The sequence below is a fragment of the Leguminivora glycinivorella genome, chromosome 14, assembly GCF_023078275.1.
Source record: "Leguminivora glycinivorella isolate SPB_JAAS2020 chromosome 14, LegGlyc_1.1, whole genome shotgun sequence".
In the NCBI taxonomy this organism is placed as follows: Eukaryota; Metazoa; Arthropoda; class Insecta; order Lepidoptera; family Tortricidae; genus Leguminivora; species Leguminivora glycinivorella.
Genome location: NC_062984.1, coordinates 4,966,535 through 4,978,366, shown reverse-complemented (window position 1 = coordinate 4,978,366; position 11,832 = coordinate 4,966,535). Strand labels below are relative to the sequence as shown.

At 39.2% G+C, this 11,832-nt stretch overlaps 1 protein-coding gene across 3 annotated transcripts; it reads right to left on the bottom strand.

The window, feature by feature from the left end:
• Nucleotides 1-90: 90 nt before the first annotated feature.
• Nucleotides 91-11,300, bottom strand: LOC125233193. Of its 3 annotated transcripts, none has more exons than XM_048139093.1 (5): nt 10,796-11,300; nt 8,499-9,925; nt 3,970-4,174; nt 1,144-1,319; nt 91-1,062 (listed from the first exon to the last, which is right to left on the bottom strand). In XM_048139093.1, exons 1-5 carry the CDS (start codon nt 10,935-10,937, stop codon nt 181-183), a joined length of 2,832 nt encoding a protein of 943 aa, XP_047995050.1. In that variant the 5' UTR covers nt 10,938-11,300; the 3' UTR covers nt 91-180. The 3 variants fall into 3 exon arrangements, with proteins under 3 accessions (XP_047995050.1, XP_047995052.1, XP_047995051.1); XM_048139095.1 differs by lacking the exons at nt 8,499-9,925; nt 10,796-11,300 and adding exons at nt 6,178-6,326; nt 6,446-6,942; XM_048139094.1 differs by lacking the exons at nt 8,499-9,925; nt 10,796-11,300 and adding an exon at nt 4,885-6,170.
• Between the last annotated feature and the right edge of the window lie 532 nt (nt 11,301-11,832).

Below are 11,832 nucleotides of genomic sequence, written 5' to 3'. Positions count from 1 at the left end.
ACAAACTTCACGTAATCTGCTGGACCTACCTACTTTTTATACTTTGTGATATAGTTGATAATCAGATAAGATAAAAAAAACTAAAATACGTTTTAATGTATAACCTACATTTTATTTATAACAATCACTCCTTACGGAATGTATACGCACTAAAAGTATACTTAGATAACAATAATAATCTCAATAACAATCCAAATTGTTGACATCGTTGCCAACCTCATAGATGCCCAGCACATCGTCCAACAGCGACTCCACATTGCGTATCCCACTCCTCCACTGCTTCTTATGCTCTATGACCGCCTTGAAGTCCTTACTCATCAAATGACTCACGAACAAGTAAGGCTTCACATATCGTAGTAACTTGATCATCGGTTTCGGCTGCAGTTCAGGTTTGTCATTCTGCAATTTCATATGTCGTTCGTATATATGCGCGAGCAGGTTCATGTCGTCCGCATTTATAATGCCCTCGATGACATTATCCGATTCGGCCTCTTCCGTTTTGATGACAACGTCGTCGTGATCCATCTCATCTTCCTTGGTGTCGGAGTAGTACTCGTGCATGGTCGCCGGCTCGCCTTCGACGCGCTTCACACATTCGGGTACCTCGTACCGCTTCAGGATATCCAGAAGGTCCAGAGCGATGGTTAAATTGGCGTCCATTATTTCGACTTCCGTGTCTTCGTGTAGCAGTTTGGACAGAACGGTGAGGCATCCTTTTGCGGCGAGTTCGTCCAAGATTTTTAGGAGTCTCCTCTGTATTTCTGCTTTGTTGAGGGTGACGATTTTTCTGGTTTCTTTGGAGAAGGTGACGGGCGGGAAGGTGCCGTCGAGCATGCCCTGCCCGCAGAGGCTGTTGTGGATGACTAGCTTCCAGAACTTGAGGGCGGCGAGCTGGACTTCCCAGTGGAAGTCGCTGACGGCGGAGGAGACCATCTGCTCGTAGAGCGCCTGCCGGAACTCGGGGCCGAGCTTCAGGTTGAGGTACATCTCGCAGAGGACGTTGCACGCTTCCTTGCGGACGATGCCTTCCTGGTTGTTGCGGAGAATGTTGACCAGGGATTCCTGGAAAATTTAAATTGCTTTAGTTAGGCCGCGTACCAATAGTCTGTGTTTTGATACACGACTGAGTGTAGCGGTATGTACCTGTATGTCGGGATGTTTATTCTTGAGCTGGTCCCAGACGGCGGAGACCTTGCAGGCGGCGCCGAGGCAGCGCAGCGCGGACGCGCGCACGTAGAACTCGTGGTCGTTGAGCGCCACCGCCGCCGCCACTACGATCAGCTCGTTCTCGATTATCTGCTTTTGGAATGGCGGGAATTCTGGAACAAAACAAAACTGTATCAGCAATCTCCATTAGATGTATCGAGCGGCCAATACTCCCGGCATTTGCCACGGCTCATGGGAGCCTAGGGTCCGCTTCGACAACCAATCCCAAGATTTGGCGTAGGCACTATTTTTACAAAAGCGACTGCCATCTGAACTTCCAACCCGAAGGCTAACTAGGCCTTATTGTGAGTTAGTCCGGTTTCCTCACGATGTTTTTCTTCACCGAAAAGCTACTGACAGTACTGACAAATATCAAATGATATTTTGCACATAAGTTCTGAAAAACTCACGAGGCGGGGTCCGAACCAGCGCCTTTCGGATAGAAAGTCGCACGCTCTAACCGCTAGGCCACCAGCGCTTTTGGTGGTATATACAGGTGAGGTAGCTATAGCTAACATCTGTACCTACACTTTAAAATAAAATAAATAAAAAGATATTTATTTACCAACACAGCACAAAATGGACATGTAAGGACTTATAAAAACTTACTAAGTAAAATTACAGATGTGTGTGCAGTAAAATGGATGAGACTCAGCGAGACCGCTGATTTTCAGTCCCCAACCAATAAACTTAAATCTAATACTTAACTAAATAACTAGCTAACCCAGCGAATAGATCGCTGCCAAGGCGATGTAAGTACTTAATAATTACAGGGCGAAAGGGATACAGAGATTATTTTTTTATATTTTGAATTTGAATAAAAGGTTTAAAGAGCAAAACAGAATAAATTAGCACTAAGTAAAGGTTGACAAAACTACTTATTTATCAGACAAAATTCATCGTGCACTTTAAGTTTGCGTCTTGATATATGGCTAAAGAGCGTCTTCAAATATATTTTAGCATCTCAGCCGGTCCGATGTAGGTACATAGAGCGCAACTTTCACATCAGTATTTTAAGCACCTAGTTAGGTACCACCTATTATTGATGACCGGTCTGGTTCAGTCGGTAGTGACCCTGCCTGCTGAGCCGCGGTCCTGGGTTCGAATCCCAGAAAGGGCATTTGAAATTGAAATCATTTATTTCAGACTTATTGGTCCATAATAATAAATAAATACATTTTTTTTAATTTAAATTTAGAGATTAAAATTACATTATACTAATTAATACTAAAATAATTAAATTATAAATAACAACAAAATTAATCATATAAAATTAAAATGGCATTTATTTGTGTGATGAGCACAGACAAAGACATGTGTTCCTGAGTCATGGACGTTTACTATGTATTTATCTATTTAAATATGTATATCGTCGCTTAGCACCCATAGTACAAGCTTTGCTTAGTTTGGGGCTAAGTTGATCTGTGTAAGGTGTCCCCAATATTTATTTATTATTGTTGTTAGAAACCGATAGATCGTGTTTAAGTTAATTAGTAAAACAATTTCATTACGCAATCACCAAACCGGCCTGGGATATTTATGTGTTAACTTAAAAATAGGTACATAATACAGATATCATGTCTCACGCAGCAGCGTATGGTGTAGAAGGGCATAATTAATAATTATGTATATGTTTAGGAATGTATTACTTTTTACTCTGCGCTGCTTGAGACTTGTATCTAGTTACCAGATCTAATTAAGGTACTTACCCTAATTTCGGGACAAAAGGTAAATTTTCCGGAATTTCGAGGCTTTTGTGGGGAAATGTAAAATAAAACCAAATTAACTAGGTAACGATTTTTCAACGCGATTCACGACTCACGTATTTCCGAGATTCAAAATTGGTCTTTTCATTATCTAAATTTCATAACGATCAACAAAATGGAACAACGACCACATACACCATGTGTAAGTTTTACTTTTCATTTATGTTAATATAGAACAAATTTTTGACTTATCCTTGTGTCGGATCAGCAATGTTTCGCTTGAACAATCCGGGATTTTTTTCAATCCGTCAAATCCCGACCACCTGGCGCTGGCGACCCTACTTGTATCTTCGAGGGATACAATACAGTAGGTAGGCATATGAAACAATGTATTTTAAAATACGATAAATGAAGATAAATTATCAACTAGGCATATTATCTAATTAAGAATTATTATACCTATAGACCACTTGCCTTGAACTGTCTAAACAAATTTGAACGATTTGATAATGTGGAATTCCTATAAAAATCGTTTTGAGTGACGTCACGGTCAGCTTATACTTTATATATTTCTATCCGATTATTTGTTATTAAATAGAAATGGTATAAAATATTTCAAGCAAAGGCAAGTCTTATCTTATAAGAAAGTAAATGCGGTATCTAGAAGTGTTGGGCGAAATGTAATCAAGTAATAAATTACAAAATGTAATTACAATAAAAGATTTAAATTACGCGTAGAATAAAAATGCGCATTAGATTATCAATTACAATTGCGAAATACAATTGCCAGTTAAATTTTTAGTACTTTGTATTTTAGTAATAGTCAGTAAGTTTAGTTGGCAAAGCGGACCCCAGGCTCTCATGAGCCGAGGCGACTGCCGGGATAACGCAAGGAGGATGAAGTAAACTTTCTATAAGTAAGATATTGAAATACGCAGCTGTGTCGGAATTTTCTTTACAAATTTTAGGTAAAAAGGACAATCATCGCTAAACATCGGGACATTCGGGACGCACTCCGGAACACCCGAAGCCGGGCACAAATACATAGTATACTCACTGACGTAAGAGATCTCCGTGCACACGAGTAGCAGTTCTAGCGCCGAGTCCCGCACCTCCCAGTGCAGGTCGTGCATCTTCATGTATATGAGTCGGCCGAGGTCGTGCATGGCCGATCCGGGCTTGGACTCCATTAAGAGCGATAAGTTGGGCGGCAGGAACTTGCACACTGTCACCGCTATCACGTTTAGGGCCGTTACTATGAACTGTGAACATATTAAGGAGGTTATATAAGTAGTGGCATTTTTCTCGTACAGTTGCCAGGTATTTATAAAAGCTTCTCGCGATTTTAGAGCGTAGAAAGATGAATGTTGTGATAAAACTAACGTATTTAATTTCAATGGGACTAAGAGCCGGTTGCATCAAATCGTATGTCACCGTTAAAGCATTCGTTAAATTTTATTGTATGGGAAGTTCCATATAGACATCTGCTGCGTGACGATGATGTGTCTGTCAAATGTGATGATGCAACTTGCCCTTAAAGTATCATATTAAATTAAATTTTAGTCGATCCAGTGGCTTAAGCATGAAGACGACAGAGATATTTACTTATTTTCACATTTTCAATACCTACTATTAGGATATAGGTAAAGGTATCTCCATTTTGAGGTTAGGTACTTCCATCCTCCACGCCAAGGGGTTAGCACTGTCAGCATTTTTTTATCGTCTCTTTAGAAAATATTGATGTGTCCAAGACATTCGTGTCTGTGAATATGGATGAACCTTCGTCTACCTTTCCTCCAACCTTTCACCTATCGTCAATTTTCAGTGACTGGTGCAAGTAGCGGTAGGTACTTGCTCCACCTACAATTCTATTATTCTACATGCGTCGCGTGTAAGTATCACAGCAGTAGATATTAACGTTCCTATCTACTAAATTTATGACGTATTGTTGTGCTATTATTTATTTGCTTACCTTATTGGGTAAATTCGGTTTCGACATTATACGATGAACGACATTGTACAAACAAACGATTTCCAAGCTCTCCTGCCAGTTTATATGAAAACTCTTTATCAAATGTAGGATAGCTTCTAATACATAAGTGTATATGAACATGTTTTCTTGGTCTTCTTGTAACTTGGCTTCCGAATTTCCGGAAAATGGCAAGCGGTAGTCAAAATGTTCCGGGTCGGGGTCTAAATGTTTAAGTACGTAAAAGAGTCCTTGGAAAATTAGATTAGCCTGTTCGTTGTTCAAGGAGTTGTTTAAACTAGTCAGTCGCCTCACACTCTTCAGAACTATAGCTTCCGTGTCGGACTCAATGATAAGATCAGCTAGTAGGGTACATGCCTTAGCAGTGTGTTCGCAACACGCGTTTATAAGTTTCATGATATAGTCTTGGATACATCCGTCTTCCTGCCGCGACGTCTTCGGCAAGTGCCTGGTCACGTAGCTGATCGGCGGCACCAGGAACAGAAACAACGCCTTGTTCTGCAAGTTCTCCTTCTTACCATCTATTGTCACTGTTTCTGGCTTCCTGCCGCGCCACAAGCCGTTCCAATATTCATTGCACGAAAAGCCAAAGTCGAGGACCATCATAGCGTTACGTCTAACTATAAAGAAATGTAAGATATTGAAATATACTGCCGTGGCTTCCACGAAATCTTCAACGTGGTACACCGTATCGTCCGTCAACGGCTTATGATATAAAGGTTTGAGGATACATATGCGGAACATTAGTTGGGCTAGGAGTGACGTAAGGCTGTTTTTTCGGAACCTATCAAAGAGTACGCACAGGTGGTTGGTCAGCTTGAAGTGGTTCAGCAGTGCATTAGAGACCAGGGAGGACTTGGTGAGCTCGCTGTACTCGTTGGTTATGGACAACAGCATGAGGAGCATCGGCTCGAGCCACTTGTACGCTTCGTCCTCCTCGTCCGGTTGTAAAGACCGATTTAGCACAATATCTGTTTCGACCAAGGGTTTCAGGATAAAATTCAGTACCAGCCTAACATTATCGTCGTCATCCAAGGAGTTCAATCTCCATACAAGCTTGGACACGAACTTGTATTTCTGTCTTGTGACGTAGACTGTATTGGAGTGGTCGTTAACGCTAAGGATTCCTTTCCAGGTGTCGCTCGCAAGGAGCCAGTTGCAGCCGGTGTTTTGGTCTATGATGGCAAGCGCTACTTCTAGGTAAGCCACGCGGAGACTCGGTGGCATTGTGGGAGATTCGAGGTCTTGGAAGGCTTTGCATAGTGTGTCATTAACCTTATGTACACATTTCGTGAAGCACAGTTCTTCCCTGACGACGAAGGCCAGGAGCCTGACGAGGAACACGCGCACAGAGACATGGTACCGGTCCAGGTTTCGAATGGGTTCCTCAAGTAGAACTCTTAAACTACAAGTTACATTGAGTTCTGTAAAGAAAATAACGATGTGAATCAATAATCTCTATTCATTCGTTAATTATTTTTTCTAATAAACAAATCGATAGTTGTGTGACTGATCTTGTAAGTAAATAAATAAATATAATTACCTGACCTTTCCTCCAACATTTTATGAATTAAACTATCCGAGTAGTACTTATCTATCACAAAATTTGGTTCATTTATTTTTTCAAATAATGATTTAAACTTCATTTTAATTGTACTTTCCACATATTTTGACCGATTGCCCATTGTCACTGTGTTATCTGTTAGTTCTCCTTACTAGCGTTGCAACTACTTATTAATTTTATTTTAAAACTCAAAATGAAGTTATCACATAAATAAATGATTGCATTAACAATTCATTCATGCCCAGATACTGACAAATTGCTAACAGCCTGTACACAAGTTATATTTTTTAAATACTATTTAAGTTCTAGCAGGTAGTAACCTACTTACTGCGGCAGATCTCATCAAATCACAACAACTTGAAGTTCAATCATAATCAAGTTCTAAAGGTCACACGCAAACAAACTAGTTAGCGTACTTCATGTCGATGGCAACTATTTTGAAATGTAGACTTTATTTACGATCCCATAAAAGCTCTTTTTCTTCGCCTACTCTGAGATGGATCCGATGAAGTGACAACACACAGATGTTTTTAATGGTAAAACTGGAATCATGAACGTTGAACGCGGTTAGCTGTGTTGCTCACTAACATAATGAGTAGTTATTAAGTATCGTATCTCTAAAGACGAGTAATATAATGCTGATAACGCCATCTGTTGGTTATGCTGTAGGTTTATTTCACAGTGAATCGTTCGAGGTCAGTGTACACAACAGGGATCCGTACTAAGCCCGGTCTTGTTCAATCTCTTGATCACGCCTCTATAGTCCTATGCTAAGCGGGAAACTCGAAGAAACTTGACTATAGATAACTTTTTTTCCCATGTCACGACTTAGGCCTTTATAAAGGACTTAGGAGGCTAGATTAGAAATTCGGATTTCATTCAAATATGGGTCTGAATTTGATTTACCAATAAATAAAAATAAAATAAATAATTAAACATCGCCCCCAGGCGACGCATCGTTTGGCGCGCGCCGCGCCGCCTGGGGCGCGCCAAGCGACGTCCCTTGCGCGTCCTTCCTATACAAAATGTACTGAGGAGACGCTATGAACTGTTAGGAATAAAATCCCAAGCGACGTCCCTTGCGCGTCCTTCCTATACAAAATGTACTGAGGAGACGTTTTTTAAATTAAATTCGGGCGGCGTGGCGCTGACGTCGGTTCCGCGTCTCAGAACATGCGTCGCCTGTGTGTGGATGGTCCCTAACACTGACTCGTTGTAAATTCTTTGAACCTAATCGCATAGGCCTAGTCTGATCTGATATACTTTTAGTACGAGTTATTAACCAGATCTACAGTCCGGTCTGGCAGAAAGCATGAAACTTGGCATGTATATAGCTTATAGGGTTATAAGAAAATATGGAAGTAGAAACACCGTGGAAGCTACCATCACGATGTCTAGAAGTACTCTACAATATTGTCTTTGGAAGTATATAGCTAGAACTTAAAATTTTCAAACTATGCCCATTTTCCCCTAACAATATTTCTGTTTGATGACCTGTACGATAAGTAAGACTAGCGACTTTGCTCTTTTACGTGTGGCGATGTTGCTTGACAAAATTGTTCCTTGGGTCAAACTGATCCGATTTAGCTCAATGAAATCGCACGTCACTTGCGTTGTCCGTTGCGCGCCTCAGGACATGCGTCTCTTAAGTGTGGCCGGTCCCTATGAGTTACCTTTCCCTACTAATATGATAACAAATGTGAGAGTAACATATGTCTGTCTGTCACCTCTGCTTAAGGCCCATACCGCTGGACCAATTTAGTTTTAACAACCATCAAAATCATTCATATATTTTGAGGAAAAGTGCATTTTTATAAGACTTCTGGCTTGTGTCGTGGTAAGCATGGATTTACTGATAAGTTCAGAATTTAACGGCTGGTTGCATCAATCCGCCTGTCACTGTTAAATCGTTCTTTAAATTTTAGTGTGTGGAAAGTTCCATAGACGTCTGCTGCATGACAATGATGTGTCTGTCAAATATGGTTGATGCAACTGGCCCTTAGAGTAGCTTAAATATGACATGCAGTCTTACCTTACTAGATAAATTTGTTTTCTGCAGTATATTGAAGACCACATTGTACAAACAAATAATTTCCAAGCTCTCCTGCCAATTGATATCATAGTTCTTCACCAGCAGCAAGACGGCTTCCAGGGCATACGTGTACACAAACAGGTTCTCCTCGTCTTCCTGGAACATTGCCTCGGGACACTTCTCCTCACGGTCTTCTGACAACGGGTCAAACTGCTTCAGAACGTAGAATAAACCTTGGAATATCAAGTTGGCTTGTTCATTGTTCATAGAGTTGTTCAAACAGGCTAGTCTTTTTACACTCTGCAGGACAATGGTCTCAGTGTCCAGCTCCAATATAAGAAGTGACAGAGACCTAGCAGACTTTGCTGTGTGTTCACAACTCGCATTAATCAGTTTCATCATGTAGTCCTGAAGGCAACCTGACATTTGTCGAGCATTGTCTGGTAAATGTCTTGTAATATAAGTGACAGCAGGCACAAGGCATAAGAATAACATTTTGTTTTGCAAATCCACTTTTTTGCCATCCAATGTGCTTATTTTTGGTATTTTTTTGTCCCAGGTTGCATTCCAAATTTCATTGCAAGAATAGCAGAAGTCTAAAACTGCCATAGCATTACGCCTTGTTATGAATATATTTACAGTATTGAAATAGGCTGCACTAGCTTCGTTAAAGTCTTCAGCATTGTATATAGAGTTATCCGCTATTGGTTTGGCTTGAAAAACTTTAGCCAGGACCAAACGGAAGACTAATTTAGCACTCGGTAAAGATAAGCTATCCTTGCGGTACCTGTCTAGAAGTAAACACGTCTGATTGACCACTCTGAAAGGTGTCAGAAGCATGTTAACCACAAGAGATGATCTGGACAGTTCTTTGTAATCACTCATGATGGAGTTGAGCATGTGCATCATGGGTTCAAACTGCTTTGAGTTCAGCTCCTCCTCATCATTGGTCATAGACTCTGCTATACAACATTCCTTCTCCATCAGGGGTTTCAGTATAAAAGTCAGCACGTTTTTTAAATTGTCTTCATCTTCCAATCTGTTTAACCTCCAAACAAGTCGGGATACAAACTTATATTTCTGTCTAGTTACAAATACTGTTCTGGAGTTATTATCGGTATGAAGGATGTCCTTCCACTTACCACTGTCCAGCAGCCAGTAGAGGCTGGTGTAGTGCTCTACGAGGGACAGGGCAACTTCGAGGTATGCAACACTGAGGCTCGGGTTCATAGTAGGGGACCCAAGGTTACTGTATCCATTACATAAAGTATCATTGATATGAGATATTAATTTTGCAAAGAACAGTTCTTTGTGAACTACAAAGGCCAATAACCTGACGAGGAACACTTGGACTGAGGTATGGTATTTTTCCAAATTCTGTAGTGGTTCACTCAGTAGATGTGATAGAGTACAAATATAGTTGTTATCTGTAAAAAAAAGCAATGATATAATTAGTAACTCACTTCTACACCATAAAGAAATTAGGAAGAAAACAAAAATTAAGGATATATCACTGGCTGTAAAAACGCAAAAATGGAAGTGGGCTGGACACATGGCAAGAGAAGGAAAAATTAAGTGGGGCGGAGAGGTAGTGGAATGGCGTCCTACAGGTGGAAGTAGGAGAGAGGGCAAGCCGAAAATGAGGTGGTCAGACGATATCAGGAGGCATGCGGGGGAGGAGTCGATCAGGAAGGCTCAGAACAGAGAACTATGGAGAGAGCTGGAGGAGGCCTATGCCAAGAAGGCAGACTAAATAAGTAACAAGACGACAGTATTATTAGAACATATTTATTTAAAAGTATTTAAGAAGAAAAATTATAATCTAAGGAAAAAATGACATTTGAATATAAATGTAATTTGAAAAATTGAACTATTTGGTCAATAAAGACTTTTCTTATCTTATCTTAATTCTACACCGCTAAATAAATGATTGAGGAATAGAGAATACTGTTGCATGTATTGCTTAATAAATACAGGAAAAAAGGAAAATGAGCCTTCAATATAGGGATATCACATAACAGTAACAACACAAATTATTAATATAACAATTTATGAATAATAGTCAGTCAGCGTAAACAGTTACTCATGAAATAAAACTATGGAAACTGATTATATCATGTATAATTTCAATTTATGAATATTTAAATAGCTGACAAAGTATGTTCACAATCAGTAATTTAAAAAAAAACTATAGTGACCAGTAGCCAACCATGGAGGGGGAATCAGTTGCTAAGGAAAGCTTAAGATCCGCTCTTAGAAAATTAAATAAATTGATACAAATATAACATGACACTTACCTTTCCTGGTTTCAATTAATTTATTTATCAAATTATCAGAGTAGTAGTTATCCATTACATAGTTAGATTCGTTTATTTTCGCAAATAATGATGTAAATTTGGCTTTTATTGAAGACTCCACGTGTTCTGCATGGCTCCCCATTTTAAAATCTCAGGTTTGTAATATATATTTTCTCGTAACTACGTCCACTTCAAAGGTGAACGAACAATCACTTTGATAACAACTTGTGCAAACTTTTAGTATCCTTATTAGTGAACACTACGTAACGAGAACAAATAAGTTTCCTTAGTAAACCGAGGTTGTTTTGTGAAAAACGTGCAAAAATAAACGAATGTTATCAAATTTGTAATTGCTAAACTATGCGGCACATTATGAACTTCATTTTATGATAACAACAGTAGACACAAATGTAAACACCATACTCAATACTCCATTAGATAGAGCACAGATAGAGCGGCACGGACGAGAGCAGCGGTACTTTGGACGTTTTTCAAGAATGACAGCTATACAGTTCTGTTTTTTATTTTTTTTTTGTTAGGATTGGCTTTTGCTGCCAGGGCACTTTGCCAATGTCAAGTAAGTAGGGGTGATTTCATTTCAGGAGTGCACCTAAAAATTTAACCCCAAATTTTGAATCCAAAGTAATAAGTTGCATACTTGGTACATAATATTATGAACATAATAAACATATACAACTAGGTATATACGCAATATTTACAAACTGATATTATTTTTTTCAAGAAAATGTGCTATCATTTTTAATATTTTGTGATGAGCTAGCTAAAAGAGATTTTATATTACAAGGAAGAGGGACTTTTCTGTTTCAAGATTGTGTTAAGCTTCAAACTTAACTATGGTTAACCATGGTAAAAATGCTTCAAAAAGCGTTTTGTTCATAGATTTGTATTCGTGTAAATTATAAAAATAACATAAATAATAAATATTTCCTTAAATAAATAGATGTACTACTCTTTAATTAATTTCTGAATTAATCACTGATAAAGCTTTAAAAAAATAAAGGTAAAATTTAATGTTA